The sequence below is a fragment of the Leguminivora glycinivorella genome, chromosome 16, assembly GCF_023078275.1.
Source record: "Leguminivora glycinivorella isolate SPB_JAAS2020 chromosome 16, LegGlyc_1.1, whole genome shotgun sequence".
NCBI classification, from domain to species: Eukaryota; Metazoa; Arthropoda; class Insecta; order Lepidoptera; family Tortricidae; genus Leguminivora; species Leguminivora glycinivorella.
In genome coordinates this window covers 2,807,944-2,831,695 of record NC_062986.1, presented here as the reverse complement: position 1 = coordinate 2,831,695, position 23,752 = coordinate 2,807,944, and the positions used below count along the sequence as shown (strand labels likewise).

Genomic DNA, 23,752 nt, shown 5'->3' with positions numbered 1-23,752 from the left:
GTATAATTTATGTAATGAGCAAAGCCGGAGTGAATCGCTATAAGTATACCCGAAAAATAACCGATACGATAGGTAATCGATTTCGGTCATTTTAAAGAAAAATTATAAATTTAGTTAGTTATCAACAGATACGAAAACCGCTAACGTGTATATTATATCGCTTTCAAAAGAGGTATGTCAATTAAAAATATGTAGGTAACGCTTATATGGCGACGTTTATAGCCGTTGTTCGCCTAAAAGGGATTATAAATAACCTTAATAACCGTAACTAATACCTACCTAAACGTACATATACCATATAAGTACTATGGCAATACACGCTTTGCTTCGCCGAGTCACGTGTTGTGAGCTGCAAATAATTCGACTAGACAGCAGTGTCTCTAACACAACTCGAGTTTTTGAGGTTCATATAGGTATTAGAATACCTACGTACTCGATGTGATCCAGTATTTCTCAAAAAATTTGTACAAAATTTAAATTTGTTTTTATTATTCCTATTTTGTTACCAAGATTTCTTTGATGAATTGACATTTTAGTAAGTTTTATTTCTTCATTAAGGTTCTCTAGTATCTATATTTTCTTAATTATAACAATTATCCTGTATATATCTCACGAAAGTCGACTTATATTACTAAATGTTGGTAACAGAATCAATTAAAATTTGCTGACGTGGCTATGTACACTTTTTGAAAACTGCTCAATCAGGCATTACTTTGAGCTTTGCGCCCTTTGCGGAAATCCATGATAATCCAACATTAATTCAACTAATTCAATTAATTTTTGGAGAAAGTGAACAACGCTCTCCCACTAATAGCCCCAATCATCAAGACACATACCTTCATTTTTTTTTAATTAGTATACATATGTATACTTATTACATAACGTCACGAACTCGTGGTATAGCGCCAGGGGGCCGATTTTTGAGTCTCACGGCGTTCGAATTCAGAAAATTGTCACTGAAAATAATAGGCAATTCACCGTTTTCAACCAGTATTTTAGTGACAGTGAGACTCAAAAATCGACCCCCAGGTCACAAAGGCTGTCATAAACATTATGTTATTCACGATAATCCTTAATGATATCTTATTTATTACGCAACTTTCTATAGGTATCTATATCTATGGGTACTGTGGATAATACTACTTACACTTAGAAATAATAAAACAATGGAATGTATGGTGTGGTGTGATAGATAGAAAGTGCCAAAAATATGTATCAACACATAGCAATAAAGTCGTGTATACATATGTTTGGCACTCTGTCTGCATCTATATAATATATTTTCCCCTCACTAGCTCGGAAACACGTGTTTTGTCCTTTAATACCAGCGGGTAAAAACGCATTTTATCCACTAGTGGGTAAAGTAATTTGACTTTGAACAAACTCAAATTGACTGCTTTAAAATTGGTAAAAGTAGATGAAATGAATCACCTGTGGAACTACTGGAAGCAGTGATAAACGCATTTTTTGCGTTGTAGTTTCCTCGCTATAGTGAGGGGAAAAGTTTTGTGTTACACTCGGGTGCAAATGTATTTTACTTCTCGTGTGTTAAAATACAACTTTGCCCCCTTGTATAACAAATAACTATTACCTAGCTAGACTGTACTGACGATCTTTTGCTTTGAAATACAGGTCAGGATGTTTTTGTACAAATTTACATGCTTCTAATATATAAAGGGATGGTAGAGTTAAAATATTAAATTTTTAGGGTTCCGTAGTCAACTAGGAACCCTTATAGTTTCGCCATGTCTGTCTGTCCGTCCGTCCGTCCGTCCGTCCGTCCGTCCGTCCGTCCGTCCGTCCGTCCGCGGATAATCTCAGTAACCGTTAGCACTAGAAAGCTGAAATTTGGTACCAATATGTATATCAATCAGGCCAACAAAGTGCAAAAATAAAAAATGGAAAAAAAATATTTATTAGGGTACTCCCCCTACATATAAAGTGGGGGCTGATATTTTTTTTTCATTCAAACCCCAACGTGTGATATATTGTTGGATAGGTATTTAAAAATGAATAAGGGTTTACTAAGATCGTTTTTTGATAATATCAATATTTTCGGAAATAATCGCTCCTAAAGGAAAAAAAAGTGCGTCCCCCCCCCTCTAACTTTTGAACCATAATTATGTTTAAAAAATATGAAAAAAATCACAAAAGTAGAACTTTATAAAGACTTTCTAGGAAAATTATTTTAAACTTGATAGGTTCAGTAGTTTTTGAGAAAAATACGGAAAACTACGGAACCCTACACTGAGCGTGGCCCGACACGCTCTTGGCCGGTTTTTAAAGTAAGGTCGGCAACTGTCTTGGTTTTTTATGTTACTTAATATTCGAATACATCTTTTTTGCAATATGAATAATTCTGTACTATTCACACTATTACCCTATTCTATTCTGTAAGGTATACGCTGTCAAGTACTTCCCTAACGTATTCTAAAATGTACCAAATGTACCCCGCTTTCCATCAGGCGGACCGTATGCTTATTTGCAAAAAGTCGTGTTAGGCGGTTGACCTCATTTTTTTATATTCTTTTTGTGTTTTTGAACTGGCTGACCTCATGGTTATTCAATAAGTATGCAATGTGCGGAAAAATGTCATTGTCCAATGCATTCAATGTTGGTATTTTATTTGAAATATGAGCACTGCTGCAATTTTATCCGTTACAATTAATCTCACTTTACAATAGTTAATTTACAATATTTATATAGGTATGTATCCATACTAATATTATAAATTGGAGAGTGTGAGTGTTCGTTTGTTTGTCCGTCTTTCAGGGCAAAACGGAGCGACCCGAGCGACGAATTAACGTGATTTTTTATTAAGAGCGTTATAACATTTCGGCGTCGGGCGAAATTAGGTATTTTACCCGCCGCGCGAGCCCAATATGCCGACCCTTTCTAGCACGTCTTATCACTCGCTCGCACTACAATAATGGACAAAACAATCTTGATCCTTTCTATGGAATTTTGATAACAACCACAATCTACTATCTCGATATAAAATTTTGGTTTCTAATAAACATTATTTTGTACGAAAATACGAGAATATAGCGCGAAATAATATCAATTATGTTAAAATTTATTTCAAAAATTAAAGTAATAATTATAAAAGTAGACCCCATCCCAAATATTTGCTTTTGTTATATGATAAGTATTAGAGTAAAGTATATATTAATATGATGATAAAATAAGACAAATACAATTCTAATTACTTCAAGGTGGTGCTCACTGCTCAGGGTCTGATGATGGAGCCAGATGGTGGTCACCAATACTAATGAACAATATGACTATACAACTTCGTGGTTTACATGTCATTCTAGCATTTTCACTTTCACATTTCAAGTGCATATACCACGAGTATAGGTTTTCGGGTGTGCTGATTTAAAAATTAATGACCGATTTGGAATCTGACATTGCTGACTGTCACTTTGACACAAAAGTCGTCATGGGTGTCGTAAAATAGGTTTTAGGGGGTGCTGATTCCAAAATTAATGACCAATGTGGAATCTGACATTGCTGACTGTCACTTTGACGCAAAAGTCGTCATGGGTGTCGTCAAATAAGTTTGCGGGGGTGCTGATTCCAAAATTAATGAACAATGTGGAATCTGACATTGCTGACTGTCACTTTGACACAAAAGTCGTCATGGGTGTCGTAAAATTGGTTTTAGGGGGTGCTGATTCCAAAATTAATGACCAATTTGGAATCTAACATTGCTGACTGCCACTTTGACACAAAAGTCATCATGGGTGTCGTAAAATAGGTTTTAGGGGGTGCTGATTCCAAAAATAATGACCAATGTGGAATCTAACATTGCTGACTGTCACTTTGACACAAAAGTCGTCATGGGTGTCGTCAAGTCAAATAGGTTTCCGGAGGTGCTGATTTGAAAATTAATGACCGATTTGGAATCTTGACATTGCTGACTGTCACTTTGACACAAAAGTCGTCATGGGTGTCGTCAAAAAGGTTTCCGGGGGTGCTGATTCCAAAATTAACGACTATTTTGGAATCTCACAGTGCTAATTGTCATTTTGACACAAAAGGAATCATGGGTGTAGTCAAATAGTATTTAGGTTTTAATGATTTAAAAAGTAATGACCGATTTGGAACCTGACATTGCACAGTACCCCTGGAAACCTATTTGATGACACCCATAACGACTTTTATGTCAAAGTGACAGTCAGCAATGTCAGATTCCAAATTGATCATTAATATTGAGATCAGTACCCATGAAAACCTATTTGAAGACACCCATGATCACTTTTGTGTCAAAGTGACAGTCAACAGTGTCAGATTCCAAATTGGTCATTAGTTTTCAAACACCTCCGGATACCTATTTGACGACACCCATGACGACTTTTGTGTCAAAGTGACAGTCAGCAATGTCAGATTCCAAATTGGTCACTAATTTTGGAATCAGCACCCCTAAAACCTATTTTACGACACCCATGACGACTTTTGTGTCAAAGTGACAGTCAGCAATGTCAGATTGAACATTGGTCATTAATTTTGGAATCAGCACCCCTAAAACCTATTTTATGACACCCATGACGACTTTTGTGTCAAAGTGACAGTCAGCAATGTCAGATTCCACATTGGTCATTAATTTTGGAATCAGCACCCCCTAAAACCTATTTTACGACACCCATGACGACTTTTGTGTCAAAGTGACAGTCAGCAATGTCAGATTCCAAATTGGTCATTAATTTTGGAATCAGCACCCCTAAAACCTATTTTACGACACCCATGACGACTTTTGTGTCAGAGTGACAGTCAGCAATGTCAGATTGAACATTGGTCATTAATTTTGGAATCAGCACCTCCTAAAACCTATTTTACGACACCCATGACGACTTTTGTGTCAAAGTGACAGTCAGCAATGTCAGATTCCACATGGGTCATTAATTTTGGAATCAGCACCCCCTAAAACCTATTTTACGACACCCATGACGACTTTTGTGTCAAAGTGACAGTCAGCAATGTCAGATTCCAAATTGGTCATTCATTTTGTAATCAGCACCCCCTAAAACCTATTTTACGACACCCATGACGACTTTTGTGTCAGAGTGACAATCAGCAATGTCAGATTGAACATTGGTCATTAATTTTGGAATCAGCACCCCCTCAAACCTATTTTACGACACCCATGACGACTTTTGTGTCAAAGTGACAGTCAGCAATGTCAGATTCCACATTGGTCATTAATTTTGGAATCAGCACCCCCTAAAACCTATTTTACAACACCCATGATGACTTTTGTATCAAAGTGACAGTCAGCAATCTGAGGTACTACATATTCGTAATCTGAAAGTAATCAAGTCAATAATTTCAGTTATTTTGAATCGACTATGATTCCGAATTATTGGTAATAGTAATGATTGTATAGATGATTAGTGATTCCTTTACATGTAATGGTAATTTACCGTTTCACTTGATTACATTACAAGTAATCTGACACCCAGTAGTGTCAGATTACAAAGTAAAATCAAGTAATCGTGTAATCCGGAATCGATTACGATTTCCCCATCTCTGGGTTTAGTTATATGGTTCATTGGTACTGGTGACCACCATCTGGCTCCATCATCAGACCCTGAGTACCACCTCTTGTCAAAGGTCTTGTTGAGACGAACCCAACGAGCCTAAACACGAAGTCGTTTACTTACATGGTTCACTGTAGGCCTAGCACATGATGGCCGCGGGAGTATGTCGCCGCGAGATAGATGCCACGTCTTCTTCTAACTGTATTAATGACATAAGGACGGGTAGTCTATCTCGCGGCGACATACTCCCGCGGCCATCATGTGCTAGGCCTACTGGTACTGGTGACCACCTTCTGGCTCCATCATCAGATCCCGAGTACCATCTTGATGTGTCTTATCATCTTGACCGTATTGTAATTTTCACATTTTTATCATCACAATGTTGTAATACTTTAACATTCAAATTCAAACATAACAAAGTATTACAAAAGCAAATATTTACGGATCTAGGATCAAATTCGTTGGTCGTTGTTTACACACACACAATGCGAGGATAGCCCGTGTATAAACAAGGCGTCCGACCCACACAACGATAAATATTCTCGACGTTTGCGATGAAAACTCGGAGACCAAAGCGACATACGTCTTACCTCCTCGAGCTCCGGCGCGGCACTGAAATCGCAGGCGTCCGTCGCCGGTAAAATAGCGACAGGAAGGCTAGTTTTCAAAAAATTGGCAAAAAATCATGATAAAATATTATAACGACAAATGGATAACAGCAGTTTAAGCACATTGTGCAGATTATTTATATACTAAAATAACTTCGATAACATGTAGATTTTCGGAGAAATGATCACTTGTTTCGATGTATTTTCAAGACAAAATTGAGTTCGTTTTACTTTCAATTTCTCAATTTCAAAGGATTAAATGATAAATATTGTTTAATGGGCCTAAAGTACAAGATATTAGGAATTTAAATTTACCGCATTTATGAGAGTGAGCTTATCAAATTGTACATAATAAGAGCTCCGAAATCTGTGCTTCGCGCGGTTTTTCCTAAACGAGCATCAGAAAAAAAATCATTACTAATTGAAAACGCTTTTTCATCCATATGTTTTTTAATGAACCGACAGTTAATTAGATTTTCTAACTGAAACAAGTACTTTAACTGTCTTTTAGTATGAGTAAAGTGTACAATTTTGCCGATAAATATTGTACATTTTACAATATATCGCCTTTTTTTGTCATAGCGCTCTTAACCCACGACGCAAAAACGACGGGGTGTTATAAGTTTGACGTGTCTGTCTGTCTGTGGCATCGTAGCTCCCGAACGGATGAACCGATTTAGATTTAGTTTTTTTTGTCTGAAAGCTGAGTTAGTCGGGAGTGTTCTTAGCCATGTTTCATGAAAATCGGTCTACTATGTCGCGGACGGGGGTTTTTTCATTTTTTTTATTTTGTGCTTAGGTTATTAATTGGATTTAGTTGAAGGGATGGAAAGTGACATACCTAGGCTACTTTTTAACCCCCGACGCAAAAACGACGGGGTGTTATAAGTTTGAAGTGTCTGTCTGTTTGTATGTGTGTCTGTCTGTGGCATCGTAGCTCCCGAACGGATGAATCGATTTAGATTTAGGTTTTTGTCTGAAAGCTGAGTTAGTCGGGAGCCTTCTTAGCCATGTTTCATGAAAATCGGTCTACCATGTCGCGGTCGGGGGTTTTTTCAAAATTTTTTGGTTATTGCTCTTTTTATTAACCTCCCACTTACCTAAAATAGGTGGTGGAAACGTGTATGGAACACTCCGCAATTTTTGAATTTAATGCGAGCGAAACCGCGGGAAAAATCTAGCAAGTAATATTTTAAGAAATACGGGCTTTATGTAATTGGAATAAGGTTTAAAATTGACGTGCGATTTGCGGATGATAGTGCATTCAACTCAACCCTAATTTTGCTCTCGATCGACATTGAAATAAAATGCTGGATCAATATTAAAGATTTAAAACAAATACTTACTAATATTCTTAATGGGAAAGTGTGTGTGTCTGTTTGTTATTCCATCTTTCACTGCAAAATGGAGCGACGAATGTTGAAGGGATGGAGAGTGACATAGGTACTTTTAGGTACTGAAGGCTAATCTAAAAAAGCTTTGGCTCTCTGATGAAAACTAAGGTATTGGATGTATGCGGTTTTGTAGTTGTCGTTTTTATTATGTAAATATATATTTAATTTATATATTATATATGTATATATTTATGTTATTTGCTATTTGTATAGTTGTATATTATGTATTTATTCGTATATATTGCATGTTAGTGTAAGTTATAATTTATTATTACCTAGAATCCGTTTCCTGCGCCGTTTGTACTGTATGCCAACCATCTCCAATTCTCCCTCAATTGCTCAAAGGTTAACTGGAAGAGATCCCTTAAGACCCCTTACTCCTTAGAGCGCTCATCAATTTCACGAAACGGCCATCGATAGATGGCGTTGGCGCTCGGTACGCAAGCACCGGCAACTCAACGCGCGTTTCAACGCAGACACGAATAATCTTGATAGTTTTGAATTAAATTGCTAAAAACATAATTTTCAATTTTATATGGGGACTCTTTATTTAATTTCATATTCATGGTATGGTAGTAGTAAATAAGGTATATGAATGTAGTAAAAGTATAGTATTAGTCTACATGTACATATATAAATTCAGGTTTCCTAATTGATTGATTCAACAACCAACACCGCTGAGCCGAAACTACGAAAGCTAGAAAGTCGAAATTTGTATAGATTGCATTAACAAAATTTCGAAGAGATAAGAATCGATTATGAAAATTTACACCCCTAGTAGAGGGAAAAAGGGGGTGAAAGTTTGTAGCAGGATCAATTTGTTTTTTTTTTTATTAGGAAAATTTTAGTTAGGAACTTGAAATTAGAGAATAGTTTAATAGTGATTTCTGTTTTTTAGGGTTCCGTAGTCAACTAGGAACTCTTATAGTTTCGCCATGTCTGTCTGTCCATCCGTCCGTCCGTCCGTCCGTCCGTCCGTCCGTCCGCGGATAATCTCAGTAACCGTAAGCACTAGAAAGCTGAAATTTAGTAACAATATGTATATCAATCACGTCAACAAAGTGCAAAAATGAAAAATGGAAAAAATGTTTTATTAGTGTACCTACCTAAAGTGTAAAGTGGGGGCTGATTTTTTTTTTCATTCCAACCCCAACGTGTGATATATTTTTAGATAGGTATTTAAAAATGAATAAGGGTTTACTAAGATCGTTTTTTGATAATATTAATACTTTCGGAAATTATCACAGTTATAGTGACTTTCATATTTTTATAAGAACAGCATGCACTTACGTCCAGAACAGTGACATTTGGTGGTGTCCTGCCGTTTCGCCGAAAAACGTTTCGTCAAATTTCATTATTTAGTTATGTTTGTTAAGCATAATTATTGAGTTTTCAAGTCAAAGTTTGTCAAGCTTCGATTTCTTATAATCGGATTCATGAGGAATTGAGAAACTCCTCAAACCTTAGCGTTATACGTATATTGATTTGTGTTGCCATCAAATAATTAAAGCATTAAAAGCAGTTTTAAAAAATACCTACACATTTCTACATAATCCAACATTCGCAAGTAGCTTTCACCACAACCCGAAAGGCGGCGGTTTTTTTTTCTTAAAAAATATTAAACGTTTTTTTATGGGATAGGAGGCAAACGAGCAGATAGGCTGCCTGATGGTAAGCGATCACTGCCGCCCATGGACACCAGAAGCACCAGGTGCGTTGCCGGCCTTTAAGATGGATGTACGCTCTTTTCTTGAAGGTTTGATGGTCGCATTGGTCCGGAAATACCGCTGGCGACAATTCATTCCACAGTTTAACTGTGCATGACGTGACCAAATTTGCAAAACGTTGCATCTTAGAAACATTTTAAAGGGTGAAAATCAAAATATGTACACCGTGTCCAATAAGTTTGAATACAGCACAAATAGCCAATAAAACAAAATGAACAAATAGTTACTACATTATTATTATATTTTATGAATGGCACTCTTATTTACTACATTCACAACAAATGTTTTGGAATAACTCCAGCATTAACTTGTTTACCAGCCTCAAACGCTTCTCAAACGGATCACACGCGGCACGCACCGTTTTCTTCACATTTCATCCCAAATACTCTCAATAATCTTTTTGAAATGATCTAGGTTTATGATTTTATAAAAATTTAGTCTTCAAAGCATGTATGACCATACAAAGTAGTCTAATACGCCTAAACCTGGAGGCCTGGGTGGCCACTCATGTTTCGGATAAAAAACTGCCAAATTAGTCTGAAACTACGCTAGAATACCATTTGCCGAATGTGCTGGAGGTGCGTCTTGTTGGGCCACATGATACTCATTCCCAAGCATCCTTTTTAACTTTAAGGCATTTTTTTCTCCAAAACCTTGGTTTTAAAGAAAAAAACGTTGATTTTAACGCTTTTATCTGTAAGTACTGAAGGTAGTTTACCTCGCTTACATACTGCATCCCACACCTGGGCCGATGGTGAGCTCTGGAACCTAGGCACATTTTTCTAGTTGCCCGGAACGTTATCTATCCTCGGTACCCATAATAGTTTATTTTGGACACGTGGCGTCTGTTTTATCACATACAGATTCTGCTTATAAAAAATAACTCGTCACCTGCGTGCCGAGCAAGTATTTTGTTGGCACTTTACCTCTTTGTTTTTCTTAGACACTTCGGAAATTTCATGAACTTTGTGCTTGTATTTTATTAAAAGGAATATACTCTTCAGTTTAAATAAGAATTTGATGGCCTGTGATCCCTATATCTTTAGAACTGAGGTAAAATGTGAGTATTCGGACTTATTGGACACGGTGTACATGTTCGTTCTAAAAGTAGCTGATCAAGCATCGTCGGTTTGGAAAGCCTGCGGTAAAATTTTTGCTCATTACTATACATATTCGATTTAAAGGGTTTTGAGATTTAGGAAATAAAACAACGCTTCATTAGATTTAATTTAATAGCATTATGTAATTATAATCTCAATGTAAGTGCAAGCAGTCTTATTTACAATAAACTTAAAAGCGGAAACAAATATATGCAGAAAGAAAAAAAGAAGCTGTCAATACTGAATCCCCTAGGGTGGCTATGTATGAATAGCACAGAAAAGTATTAAAATAAAATAAAAACCGGCCAAAAGCGTGTCGGGCCACGCTCAGTGTAGGGTTCCGTAGTTTTCCGTATTTTTCTCAAAAACTAACCTATAAAGTTCAAAACAAATTTTCAAAGAAAGTCTTTGTAAAGTTCTACTTTTGTGATTTTTTTCATATTTTTAAACATATGGTTCAAAAGTTATAGCGATTATTTCCGAAAATATGAAAATTATCAAAAATCGATCTTAGTAAAACCTAATTCATTTTTAAATACCTATCTAACAATATATCACACGTTGGGGTTGAAATGAAAAAAAATATCTGCCCCCTCTTTACATGTAGGGGGGTACCCTAATAAAACATTTATTATTATTAACGACCTTCCACATATTTATAATGAGCCCAAACATGATGGGGTTATGATGAGGAGAATAGCAGTTCTGTTGACCACCTCCTGACTCCATCATGAGAACTTGGACCTCGTCTAGTTCGATGGTGCTCGTCAGCCCAAATCTAATGAGCCCGAACATGATGGGATTATGATGAGGAGAATAGCAGTTCTGTTGGCCACCTCCTGACTCCATCATGAGACCCTGGACCTAATCTAGTTCGATGGTGCTCGTCAGCCCAAATCTAATGAGCCCAAACATGATGGGGTTATGATGAGGAGAATAGCAGTTCTGTTGACCACCTCCTGACTCCATCATGAGACCTTGGACCTCATCTAGTTCGATGGTGCTCGTCAGCCCAAATCTAATGAGCCCGAACATGATGGGGTTATGATGAGGAGAATAGCAGTTCTGTTGGCCACCTCCTGACCCCGTCATAAGACCTTGGACCTCATCTAGTTCGGTGGTGCTCGTCAGCCCAAATCTAATGAGCCCAAACATGATGGGGTTATGATGAGGAGAATAGCAGTTCTGTTGACCACCTCCTGACTCCATCATGAGACCCTGGACCTCATCTAGTTCGATGGTGCTCGTCAGCCCAAATCTAATGAGCCCAAACATGATGGGGTTATGATGAGGAGAATAGCAGTTCTGTTGACCACCTCCTGACTCCATCATGAGACCTTGGACCTCATCTAGTTCGGTGGTGCTCGTCAGCCCAAATCTAATGAGCCCAAACATGATGGGGTTATGATGAGGAGAATAGCAGTTCTGTTGACCACCTCCTGACTCCATCATGAGACCCTGGACCTCATCTAGTTCGATGGTGCTCGTCAGCCCAAATCTAATGAGCCCAAACATGATGGGGTTATGATGAGGAGAATAGCAGTTCTGTTGACCACCTCCTGACTCCATCATGAGACCTTGGACCTCATCTAGTTCGATGGTGCTCGTCAGCCCAAATCTAATGAGCCCGAACATGATGGGGTTATGATGAGGAGAATAGCAGTTCTGTTGGCCACCTCCTGACCCCGTCATAAGACCTTGGACCTCATCTAGTTCGGTGGTGCTCGTCAGCCCAAATCTAATGAGCCCAAACATGATGGGGTTATGATGAGGAGAATAGCAGTTCTGTTGACCACCTCCTGACTCCATCATGAGACCTTGGACCTCATCTAGTTCGATGGTGCTCGTCAGCCCAAATCTAATGAGCCCGAACATGATGGGGTTATGATGAGGAGAATAGCAGTTCTGTTGGCCACCTCCTGACCCCGTCATAAGACCTTGGACCTCATCTAGTTCGATGGTGCTCGTCAGCCCAAATCTAATGAGCCCAAACATGATGGGGTTATGATGAGGAGAATAGCAGTTCTGTTGACCACCTCCTGACTCCATCATGAGACCTTGGACCTCATCTAGATCGATGGTGCTCATCAGCCCAAATCTAATGAGCCCAAACATGGTGGAGTTATGATAAGTAGAATAGCAGTTCTGTTGAACATCTCCTGCCTGACTCCATCATCATGAGAACCAGAACCTCATCCTGGTCCCAAAATATAATAATAATTCAAACTCTCAACAAACTTCACGTATAACTTAAAATCCAAAATCATATGAAAAGCATGTCGAATGCTAAAATTGCATAAGGTGTAAAAAGGATCAAGATTTGTTTAGTCGCAGTTTACGGCACTTCTCGGAACTATCGAGCTGCTTACGAAAGCTAGGTGCGCCGGACGATCAAACGCAGGTCCGTTGTCTTCGAGCGCTCGGCGCAGACTGAGCGGGCTCGCGTTAGCACAGTGTCTTTTATTCGAATTTTAGGTGTTTTAAAAACATATCTATCGACAGAAAGGTATGTCTTATATGTATGATTTTTTTCTTATAGGTCAATAAGAAGTTCTAGTTTAGGATAATATTATTTAAGAGTTACAAAAATGCAGGAATCGCGAGAAAAATACATAATGTAAACCTCTTTTTATCGAAAAAATGGGGAGGATACGGAAGGTTATTTATCCACCATTTCAAGTAAATCTTAAAATGTCAAAGTATTAGCTAACTCGTACAGGATATAACAAATAGGATTGTGATCATTTATTACCCCAAATAACATTTTTAACAGCACAATCACGATTCTAAACGAGCTATCCCACTATGAAAATTGAAAACGTCTTCCGAAAAAACTGATTTTTCGGAAGTATAAAAAGACATATTTTAAAGTAGTACCAATTGACTTTCTAGCTTAAGATATGTACTTTTAGGAACATTATCATTTTTTTAATAATCATTTATAGTTTCTTTATAATTTTGAATGAAAAAGGTTCTATTTTGCAAAAAACGCTCGTCTTTAGGAATAAGGCCTCTTAAGTTCGCCTTTGTACTTATAATAAGCTCTTTTTCCTGTGTGTTGTATTATTTTCTGGTACAATAAAGTGTTTTACTACTACTACTACTACTACTTTTCGTCCCTTTCGAACTCCCCACTTTGGGGGGTGAAAGTTTGTACGGAACACTGTGCAATTTTCGAATTGAACGCGCGCAAAGCCGCTTGCAAAAGCTAGTAGGTTATTATTGTAGGTTATTCAAACTGGCTGTATTGCATATATCATAACATCAACAACCTTTACTTGAATTCGCCTATTTACGTCAATTTGCTGACGTGCAAAAAACACCGTAAGTACGTATTACCTAATGAAGTTTTTTGCTATAGAATTCTATTATAGCTAAGTATATGATCTCATTGTGCCTTGTTCGGGTGTCCTTGGCTTGATCAATTTTTAAATTGCATCCGGCGATTTGAAACGGCAAAAAGTACATACCTAAATATACATACATTTATTTTATTTTATTTAATAAGGTACATAAAACAGACAGTAATCGAAATAACAATAAAAGAGTAAGTAAATTATACATTTAAATAATGAAGACTATATTCCCAATATTACCATAAAGGGATTCTAAAACATCAAATATCATGATACTCTTTTTTTATACGACAAAGTGGCAAACAAGCAAACGGGTAAGTTACCGTAAAACCCCCTAACTATAGCACACCTCGGACACTGGCGATCAAATATATGAATGAGGCGCGTTCCTAGCACACAACCTAAGCTCGTGTAGGTGAACCCGTACCATGCTTGTATGAGTGAGATATGACAGGTCGACTATTCGCGTTTTGGACAGGCGGTAACTGTGAGGTAAGGTAACCGAGAGCGGGTGCCCACTTTCAGCGGGGAGTATGACTCAGACAACGATATATATAATATACAAATACTTATATACATAGAAAACCATTTCGTGGTAACTTATATGTTTAATTTCTTTTATTTGCTGTTTCTGTTTTCTTACTTGTGTATTTTGTAGTTATCACGAATAAATACTTGCACAGAAATAAATGCCCTTACAGGGATTCGAACCCGGGACCGCAGGCAGGGTCACTACGCGCTAGGCCAGACCGGTCGTCAAATGCCGGTATTATAACTGTGAGGTAACTGAGAGCGGGTGGGCGGTACTTTCAGCGGGGAGCGGGAGTGGCCATACTGTACGATAGTACTACTTATTATACTGTGACTATAGTCTAAACCTTCCAACTATGGTCCAAAATTAACTGTAAGCACAGTAGGCCTAGCACATGATGGCCGCGGGAGTATGTCGCCGCGAGATAGACTACCCGTCCTTATGTCATTAATACAGTTAGAAGAAGAAGTGGCATCTATCTCGCGGCGACATACTCCCGCGGCCATCATGTGCTAGGCCTACAGCTGTAAGTAAATATTTCGCTGTGTCAATTATTTCATTTGTAGACACTCGGTTGCTTTTGGTAGCTCTAGTTACCAGCTGTCATCTTTATTTTATTTGACAAAAGAGTCCATTGAAAATTTTAGAGCAATTATCTTAAACTCTAATTAAATAAATGGATGAAAGTACTGGGACAACGAAAATAACCATTCGTAATGATACCTACACCTATTTAAATTCTTTTTGAAATTGTGGACCATAGTTGCAATACCCCCTTATTCATAAACGTTATACTCTCTATATAAAGTTATCAAGTTCGTTTGTCCTTTTCTATTACACCAATACGTCGGAAAGGGACAAACGAATTTTATGTGCTTGATAACTTTAGAGTACGTTTATGAATAAGGGGGTTAGACTATAGTTGGGGGGTTTTACGGTACCCACAAATAAGTTACCTGCTCTAGACAGGATCCTATTATAAGTAGTCGTATAGATAGAACATAGAACACATGGGTAATTTATGCCATGAGCGAGGTTTCACAACGTCACTTCTAATTCACAGTAGAACGCACTGTGTTTCGAAAACGTTAGCAGAGGGCCTATTTGACCTATTTTGCTCGGACCTAAACCATTTAGTTTATTCAGGCCCACGGTGTATAGCTTTTAGGTAAAATGTACATAGATTTAGAGCGCTTTCACATTATCCTCTTTGCTTGATAGCATTTTTAGGGTTCCGTAGGAACCCTTATAGTTTCGCCATGTCTGTCTGTCCGTCCGTCCGTCCGTCCGTCCGTCCGTCCGTCCGTCCGCGGATAATCTCAGTAACCGTAAGCACTAGAAAGCTGAAATTTGGTACCAATATGTATATCAATCACGCCAACAAAGTGCAAAAATAAAAAATGGAAAAAAATGTTTTATTAGAGTGCCCCCCCTACATGTAAAGTGGGGGCTGATATTTTTTTCATTCCAACCCCAACGTGTGATATATTGTTGGATAGGTATTTAAAAATGAATAAGGGTTTACTAAAATCGTTTTTTGATAATATTAATATTTTCGGAAATAATCGCTCCTAAAGGGAAAAAAAGTGCGTCCCTCCCCCCTCTAACTTTTGAACCATATGTTTAAAAAATATGAAAAAAATCACAAAAGTAGAACTTTATAAAGACTTTCTAGGAAAATTGTTTTGAACTTGATAGGTTCAGTAGTTTTTGAGAAAAATACGAAAAACTACGGAACCCTACACTGAGCGTGGCCCGACACGCTCTTGGCCGGTTTTTTAGGATGTAAAAGGCAGATGTGTGAAAGAGGTTTAGGCCCATGACTACATATTCCCAATCCTACAGATTCTCTAATCTACAGAGTCCCAATTTAACAGATAACCAATTATACAGATTCCCAATTCAACAGATAACTAATTACACAGGTTCCCAATTTAAGAGACAACCAATTATACAGATTCCCAATTCCACAGATTCTCTTTAATACAGATTCCCAATTTAACAGATAATCAATTACACAGGTTCCCAATTCTACAAATTCTTTATTCCACAGTTTCTTATCTCTACAGTTTCCCAATTATACAAATTCCTAAATGCACAGATTTTTTAGTTTATTTATTATCTATTATAAAACAGAGCCGCTTTCTTTGTAGTCAGATGAAAAACTTTGGTTAAATTTTTAAACTCTACAGATTAGCATCCTTCAAAATGACAGCCAGTAATTATATTCATCTAAAGAAATAGTTTTTATCTAATTTGATACAACATACTCAAATAACATATCATATTTTTATGGTGCTATTATAATATTTAATAATATTGTATAAATATATGTATTAGAGTAAAATTGAAAATAGTATACATATTTTTAAATATGGCCGTACTAATAGTTATAATCTGTAGAATTAGGAATCTGTAGGACTTGAAATCTGTTGGACTGGGAATCTGTAGAATTGGGAGTTTGTGGAAATGGGAGTCTGTATAATCACGAATATGTCGAATTGAAATTTTGTAGAATACCAATTATGTACAATTGTGAATGTGTAGAATCAAGATTCTGTAAAATTTAAATTATGTAAAATTGGGAATCTGTAGAATTGTGAATATGTAGAATCAAGATTCTGTAAAATTTAAATTATGTAGAATTGGGAGTCTGTAGAGATAGAAATCTGTAATACAAATCTGTAGAACTGGGCCTAAACCAGGTCGGTTTTACATCAGATATCTGTTCATGATGTGAAAACGCTGTTATTACTCCTGCCGAGGTTTTCTTTGGTAAACGGCAAAGAAGATCGAGTATTATAGAGAGTTAATGTCAAAGTAAATTGTGTACCTAATCACATTCATAGACTGCCATCTCTCGACACAAGCTTACAACTTTTGAACCTCAGTTTTGACAATTCGGCCCATATTGTTAGGTTGATATGTGTTAAAATGTCAAATATTAGTATTAATTTAATTTGCGCTATCTAGCCGAGCGTTCCCCAAAGGTTTGAGGTACGTTTTTCTCTAGGGCTTTGAGGTACGTTTTTTTCTCAGGACTTTATCCGTCTATACGGAGTTACATATGTCTTTGGTAAACGGTGTACATTTCAAAGGGTTAGCAACGCGCATGTAACACCCCTGCAGTTGTAGTTACCTTTGCATTTGCTTTGCATTTGCATTGCGTTCATAGGCTGCGGTGACCACTTACGGTCACGTGAGCTTGTTTGAGGTATTAAGGTTTTGGATTATTATTTTATATATTTAAGATAGGTAGGTCTATCATCACATCATCAGTATTATGTTTCATGACAAGGGTGTGCGATTAGGTAAACATTTTCAAAATTACGAAATTAAATATTATCGAGTATTGAATGAATGAATTAAATTACAATTTGACACCAACAATTTGCAACTCCAGCTTTATACAATGAAATAAGACAATGGTTTGCTCTTGCAAAATAAGGTTCTCAAATCACAGCAAGGAAGTCTCACATTCCTGCGTTCGTTGTAAAAACGTACGTAATCATTCGTTGTTTTGTCATCCGACAAGGTTATAAATTAGATTTAGGAATATTTTGCTTCCAACAAAACCACACTTTTACGTCCCAAGAGAGGAAAACCAAGTGCGAGTTGGACTCGCGTTGCAAGGGTTGGCTACATCACAATAAGGGCTTAAGCGCCTCCACTTCCGAAGGCACGTCAAAGTTTAAGTAATTATTGCAAATAATAGATAATTTGAACAATTTCTAAAAAATAATGATTTTATATGTAACATTCAAAAGCGATCACACAATTTCAAGACATTTGGTAACTCCTTGCAGCGGCAGTGAGTGAAAATCGTAATTTGAGTTTTTTCTTTTAAATCCGACTTATGCTTGACTGTAGATTTATAATAGGCATTCCTGTAATCTATAGAATGAAGGCTATCCCGTGTATTTTTTTTTTAATTTTACGCTAAGTAGTTTCTGAGATAAGAAGGGGGGGAGGGGGTAAATTTTGGCCTAGCTCGTATTTTCTTAAATTACTTTCTGACAAAAAAATATCTTTGATTTTTAATTTTCACTTTTACCCTCCAAAAGTGGCCCTATACTTAATTAATTAACTTTTTTAAATTATTGTCCGTCTTTGGATCATAGCTTCACATATGTGTGCCGAATTTAAGTTAATCGGTTCATTAGGTACTTTCGGAGAAAATTGGCTGTGACAGACGCATGAGTTATCCTATGAGGGTTCCGTTTTTCCTTTTTGGGGCACGGGACCCTAAAAAGGGTGGCGAATTTCTTAACCAGTCACCACACGGAGTTACAAATGAAAATAAATAAAAATAACCTAAGTACGGTTTACAATATTTGTGACTAAATTGACTATAAGCTTAACTGCGTCTGCGTCTAAATTTCAAGTCATATTTGACGCCATCTAATGACAACATATGAAATTATATTTTAAAACTATTTAATTAAGCGATATATCAACTAAGCATTTTTTTACAATGCTTAAAACAATAATATTATATGAGACTACGAATATTGAATACCATCCAGGGCCGTTTTTAGGGTCCAGTAGCGCCATCTATTAGTAAAGTCATAAACAATTGATATAAGAATTTTAAATCAGTCTTAAAAATCGTAATGAAATTAATGTACAAGCCATTTTTAAAAATAGCTTGGTTTTCAATTAAATATTATCATGTAATAAATCTACTATTTACCTACTTGTACCTACAATAAAACTATGAGTATGTTTTTCGTAGCTACTCTAATGTTATTGGTTCAAGCAGTTCAAGTGACGAAATAATACCATTTATGTAAATGTCTAAAACTGTCATGACTGTCATGAGTTAGTGATGCCAATAGTGCTAACAATATGATGTATAGCAAAAATCCTTCAAAGTAACCTTCATGATAGATATATAGCAACAGAAAGCGCTTACAATCTGGTAACTTGTCTGCTTGTTTGCCTCGTATCACATAAAAAAACTGACTTGTGCAGTATAACTAAACAACAGTTCTCATATTCACAAGTCGCAAATGGGTACAGTTCATCTGCATCAACTCTTTAGAGACTTATGGTACTGACTGTACTAATGATGTTCAGACGCGATAAATGATAAAATATCAGGCCGTCCCTATCGCACTATTTATAAGTGTGATAGGGACAGCCTGATGTTTTATTATTTATCGCGCGACCATACTTATACGAGATGTTGGTTTGTATCTATAATATTTTGTAATGTGACTTGTCAAGGCTCTTATGACACATTTAGAAAAATATTTTCCAGGAAATTATAGGAATGGGTTGATGGAAATGAAAGCATACTTTACAAATAATTCTTATGTATTAACATTATAGAGGCTTACATTATTAGTAGATTATATTGGAAGAGGTTGCCACACCTGCATCTGTAACAAAAAAAAATAATATTTTACTGTCAATTTTTGTTTCTTTAGCCTGGTATGCCCTGCTGCTGGGCAAAGGCCTCTTAGGCAATTTATTTGGTAAAATGTATTTATTTTTAGTAAAGAATGGAGGCGGTTGTAATAAACTAAAACTGATAATGTCTGTATCCAGTCATCAGCAGAGATGTCAGTGTTATGTAGAACATTGCACTTGTCTACCATATTCTGAAATATGTTGATCTTTGGGCCAATATCACATCCTTCCAGAGCTTGTTCCAAGCCTATACCAGTGTTGCAAAAGAAGTATTCTTGTGAACTTGGTTTTTGCATTTGGAGCTTTTGAGGTAGAATTCAAGATTCAGTGCTCCACAGCTCAGGGATTTTTACATGCTGGCATTTTCACCAAGCCTGGGGATATCATGTTTATGTTGGGTGGAGCCAGCATCAAAATGTAATGCTTTAGCGAAGACGCAGAATGAAACTTCATTTGTTTAGTTATAAGTCAAATCACGATTGCCTTACCTATTTGGAGCTGTTAGCATTGATGTAGTGGTAAAGGATGACCAATAAGAAAATTGAGACTCCCAGAATGTTCGAGAACACGGCCAGTTGGATGTCGGTGATCATGGTGTCGGTTTATCTGAAAATACAGTATAAATAGATGTTACAAAGCAAGAAACATGGAAATTGTAAATGGATTACTACCGATATCTAGAGGTTAAGGTTTGTAAGGAAATGAAATACTATAAGTAAAGGCGATTTGGATACATTTCAATGACGGAAAGACGTTTCTTAGTGTAAATACTTACTTGAATAGAAGTATTACGTCTTTAATTAATAAAATATTCGATTATGTTTACCGCAAAACCCGCAAAACATACACGTCAGACAAATAAATGTCAAATTTGATTAGTGTTGCCAAGTAAAAAATTAAATAAATTATTGGCGAAAAACCGATAATTGAAATTTTTTAGCACATCCCTATGAAGTTCTTGCCATGTATAAAAATTAGAGGTTTGGTAGAATTTCAATATCTCAGATCACCGGAAATTTGAATAATAGCAAAATAAACACTATGAAAACTACAAAATAAAAACCAAAAACATTCACTTACGGTAATATTTAATTTAGCAGGATAGTAATTGCCGGAAATTAATAATATTTTAGGAGAAAAAACATTTTCTACGCGTCTACCTTCGTTAAAAACTACTATAATGGATAGATGTCAAAGCGAATCAAAATTTTTCGTTGGGTAAAAAACTTTACCCTAAATATTGATGATTTAAAATAACTAATAGTGCTCCAATCATCGCTCCATAAATTGTTATATGAGCTACAATTGAGTAATTCAAAATGTATCTCTCTTCTGTTAGTTCTCGTTTGCATCTTCACGATACTAACAGTTGGGAGTTAAAAAAATCCTACGGATGTTATGATGGTTTAATGAGAGATATATCATGGAGCGATGATGGTAAATACATATTACAGGTAATATAATGTTATTAAATTGATACATATTGCGTAAAAATCTTGCTGCTCCTGTCTTGAGGTTACATTTGTTTTTTTGTTTTCAGGTCAACTGCAAAGGTTTAATCGAAATTTTAACACCAGCAGACCATGACATTCGTAGCTTACAACACATTCCATTGAAAGACACCTGGTCGGCTACTTTCCATCGGGAAGGCCACAGAAATGTCGCCATTGGCACCAAGAGTGGTAATGTTCTGATATGGGACACAAAAAACAAGACTATAACCAAAACATTCCCCACTCCCACGCATCAGGCTAGCGTTAACTTCATCAGCTATAATGCCAAAAACAACAATTTGGCAGCTACCATGAATAATGGAGAAACTATCATCTATGGACTGGTTTCCAACATTCCAATTTTAACAGTCAAACTTAACTGTTCGAAAAGCATTTCTTCAATGAAATTCCATCATGAAACACGGTGTTTATTAGGCTTGGCTACAGATGAAGGACATGTTGTACTACGAGATATCAACACTAATAAGGACAAAGCTTTCTTTGATAACATCCATGCAGCTCCGGTTAGTGATATAGCTTATTCATTGATAAACAAAGATGTGATGTTGTCCAGTGGCTATGATAAAATTGTACATGTATATGATATAAGACTCCAAAATGTTGTTTCTACTATCAAAACGTCTTATACATTGTCTTCTGTAGCTATAAATGCTGACAATCAAGTTGCTATCGGGACCAGAAATGGAGCAGTCATGATCTATGACTTGAGAGACTTAACCACTCCCTTTACAACACTGAAAGGCCATAGTGAGGAGGTCAAGAAAGTAGCTTTCCAACCCTCAAAGAGGAAGCCGCAATTGAATGAAATAAGCATTCAGGAAGACACTGAACTACATTTAACACCTAGTAGACCTAGTCCTGGGAAGCCTAGGACTTCTGACATGTTCCTCATCTCAGCCTCACCTAACAAGGATAACCTGGATGTCTCTGAAAAGTCTGAAGATAAGAGAGCCGATTCATTCTTAGTACTAATGGGACTGGATAAGTCTAACGAAGATGACACAAATAAATCACAATTTAAAGAAAGCAGCATCTTTGAACGGAACAAAAGACTGGACGTAGAGAAGAATATGAGTAAAATTTCAACACCGCTTCATAACCAAGTCTCTGACAATTTAGCGTTTACCTCTCCCATGTTAAACGGCAATCCAGATGATGGGAGACCGCTAATAGCTGTAAACGGGGAAAAGGAAAAGATTACGAGATACAATTCTAGTATGGTTGAAGAGCTTAAAGACTTCATAGAGCTCAGTCTTGCAGACGTTGCGGAAGATAATAAGAACTATTTCTTACACATCATGATGGTTCTGACGAAGCAGAGGCTGTCATTGGAGAAACAGATGGCGGCCATGAGTTCTCAGATCTCGATGATGCAGGAGAGCCAGAATGAGCTGTTGGATGCTAATAAGAGACTGGCTTTGCAAGTTGAGCAGTTGAAATATGCTACTAATAATAATCTTTAAATTATTGTAATTTTTCCACTTATACCAACAGTAAAAGTCCGTTTTTCCTGTAGAAAATAGATCCTCATAGAGGCTGGTCCTGAAAAATCATTTTTTTTTTGTTATAAATATTTTGGCCCTCTTATAATCTTAGACCTTTGTCATGCTAGCTTATTCATATTCAGTTCACTTGTGGGAGTGCGGTGAAATTTTGAAAATGATAGACAAATGTAGAATTTATTCTCATTGTCAAGCTAAATACACTAGCCATGTTTAATTTTATTCATGGATAATTCATATGTAAGTGTAAATCTCTAAATAAATTGTGTATGTTGAAAGTGTAACTTGGATTGACTGTTAGTGCCTTCAGTTTAAGTATAGTTGCATAATGTATATAAATTATTGGTAATGCCCCATTTTTAATATCAGAATAACAGCAGTGTATCTTGCCCCAAAATTGTCTATTTGAAAGTAATTAATAATTTATATATTTACCTAAATAATATTTTACAAAAATATACATTGTTAAAATGAAATTCTACTGGCATAGGTATAAATGTATTAAGAATCTTGTGCCATTATAGCTGTAAAGATTTAATCTAATTCAGTATTATTTATAAATTCCATGACAATAAATGTGTGTGCTGTTGATTTGTTGTAACTAGGATTGCAACTGTGTAAAAATACTAAAAATTAAATAATAACGAAACCCCAACCTTTTTATTATTATTATAATATATTATATGTATAGTCGTTGATTATCCTTAGACTTAGTATTTTGTCTGTAACTTCCTGAAGCAACTAATCTAAATTGGTGGTCTGGGTGGTCTGGTGGAAAGTTTCCAAAATTCTGAAATTTTCACATAGGAAAACTTTGGAAACTTTCCATACTTTGTGTGGACAGTTGTATGAAACTTTCCATTTCATCATTATAAGTTTCCGCAACTTGCACATCACTAATTGGTGGTATGCAAGAATCTTATATGTATGTATCCCATGTAGCAGTTTACAATGCTTAAACAATAATACATATGTATACATAAGACCATACTATTCAATATACTCTATGAATCAGCCCCCTACATTTGTCCCTTTTCTTTATCTCAAATTGTGCATCGTCTACG

The 23,752-nt window shown here is 36.4% G+C and overlaps 2 protein-coding genes across 2 annotated transcripts; one reads left to right on the top strand and one right to left on the bottom strand.

The window, feature by feature from the left end:
- Positions 1–19,558: 19,558 nt before the first annotated feature.
- Positions 19,559–20,565, bottom strand: LOC125234541 (dolichyl-diphosphooligosaccharide--protein glycosyltransferase subunit 4). Its single transcript, XM_048140819.1, has 3 exons — positions 20,448–20,565; positions 20,161–20,278; positions 19,559–19,641 (listed from the first exon to the last, which is right to left on the bottom strand). The coding sequence occupies exon 2, from the start codon at positions 20,263–20,265 to the stop codon at positions 20,161–20,163; it is 105 nt and encodes a 34-aa protein (XP_047996776.1). The 5' UTR covers positions 20,266–20,278; positions 20,448–20,565; the 3' UTR covers positions 19,559–19,641.
- Positions 20,566–20,850: 285 nt separating this feature from the next.
- Positions 20,851–23,364, top strand: LOC125234540. Its single transcript, XM_048140818.1, has 2 exons — positions 20,851–21,126; positions 21,213–23,364. Exons 1-2 carry the CDS (start codon positions 20,992–20,994, stop codon positions 22,647–22,649), a joined length of 1,572 nt encoding a protein of 523 aa, XP_047996775.1. The 5' UTR covers positions 20,851–20,991; the 3' UTR covers positions 22,650–23,364.
- The last annotated feature ends 388 nt before the right edge of the window (positions 23,365–23,752 follow it).

Coding starts and splice junctions, on each gene's coding strand:
- LOC125234540 (XM_048140818.1), top strand. CDS start 20,992: ATGTATCTCTCTTCTGTTAGTTCTCGTTTGCATCTTCACGATACTAAC. Junction 21,127..21,212: donor ATGGTAAATACATATTACAG/GTAATATAATGT, acceptor TTTTGTTTTCAG/GTCAACTGCAAAGGTTTAAT.
- LOC125234541 (XM_048140819.1), bottom strand. CDS start 20,265: ATGATCACCGACATCCAACTGGCCGTGTTCTCGAACATTCTGGGAGTC.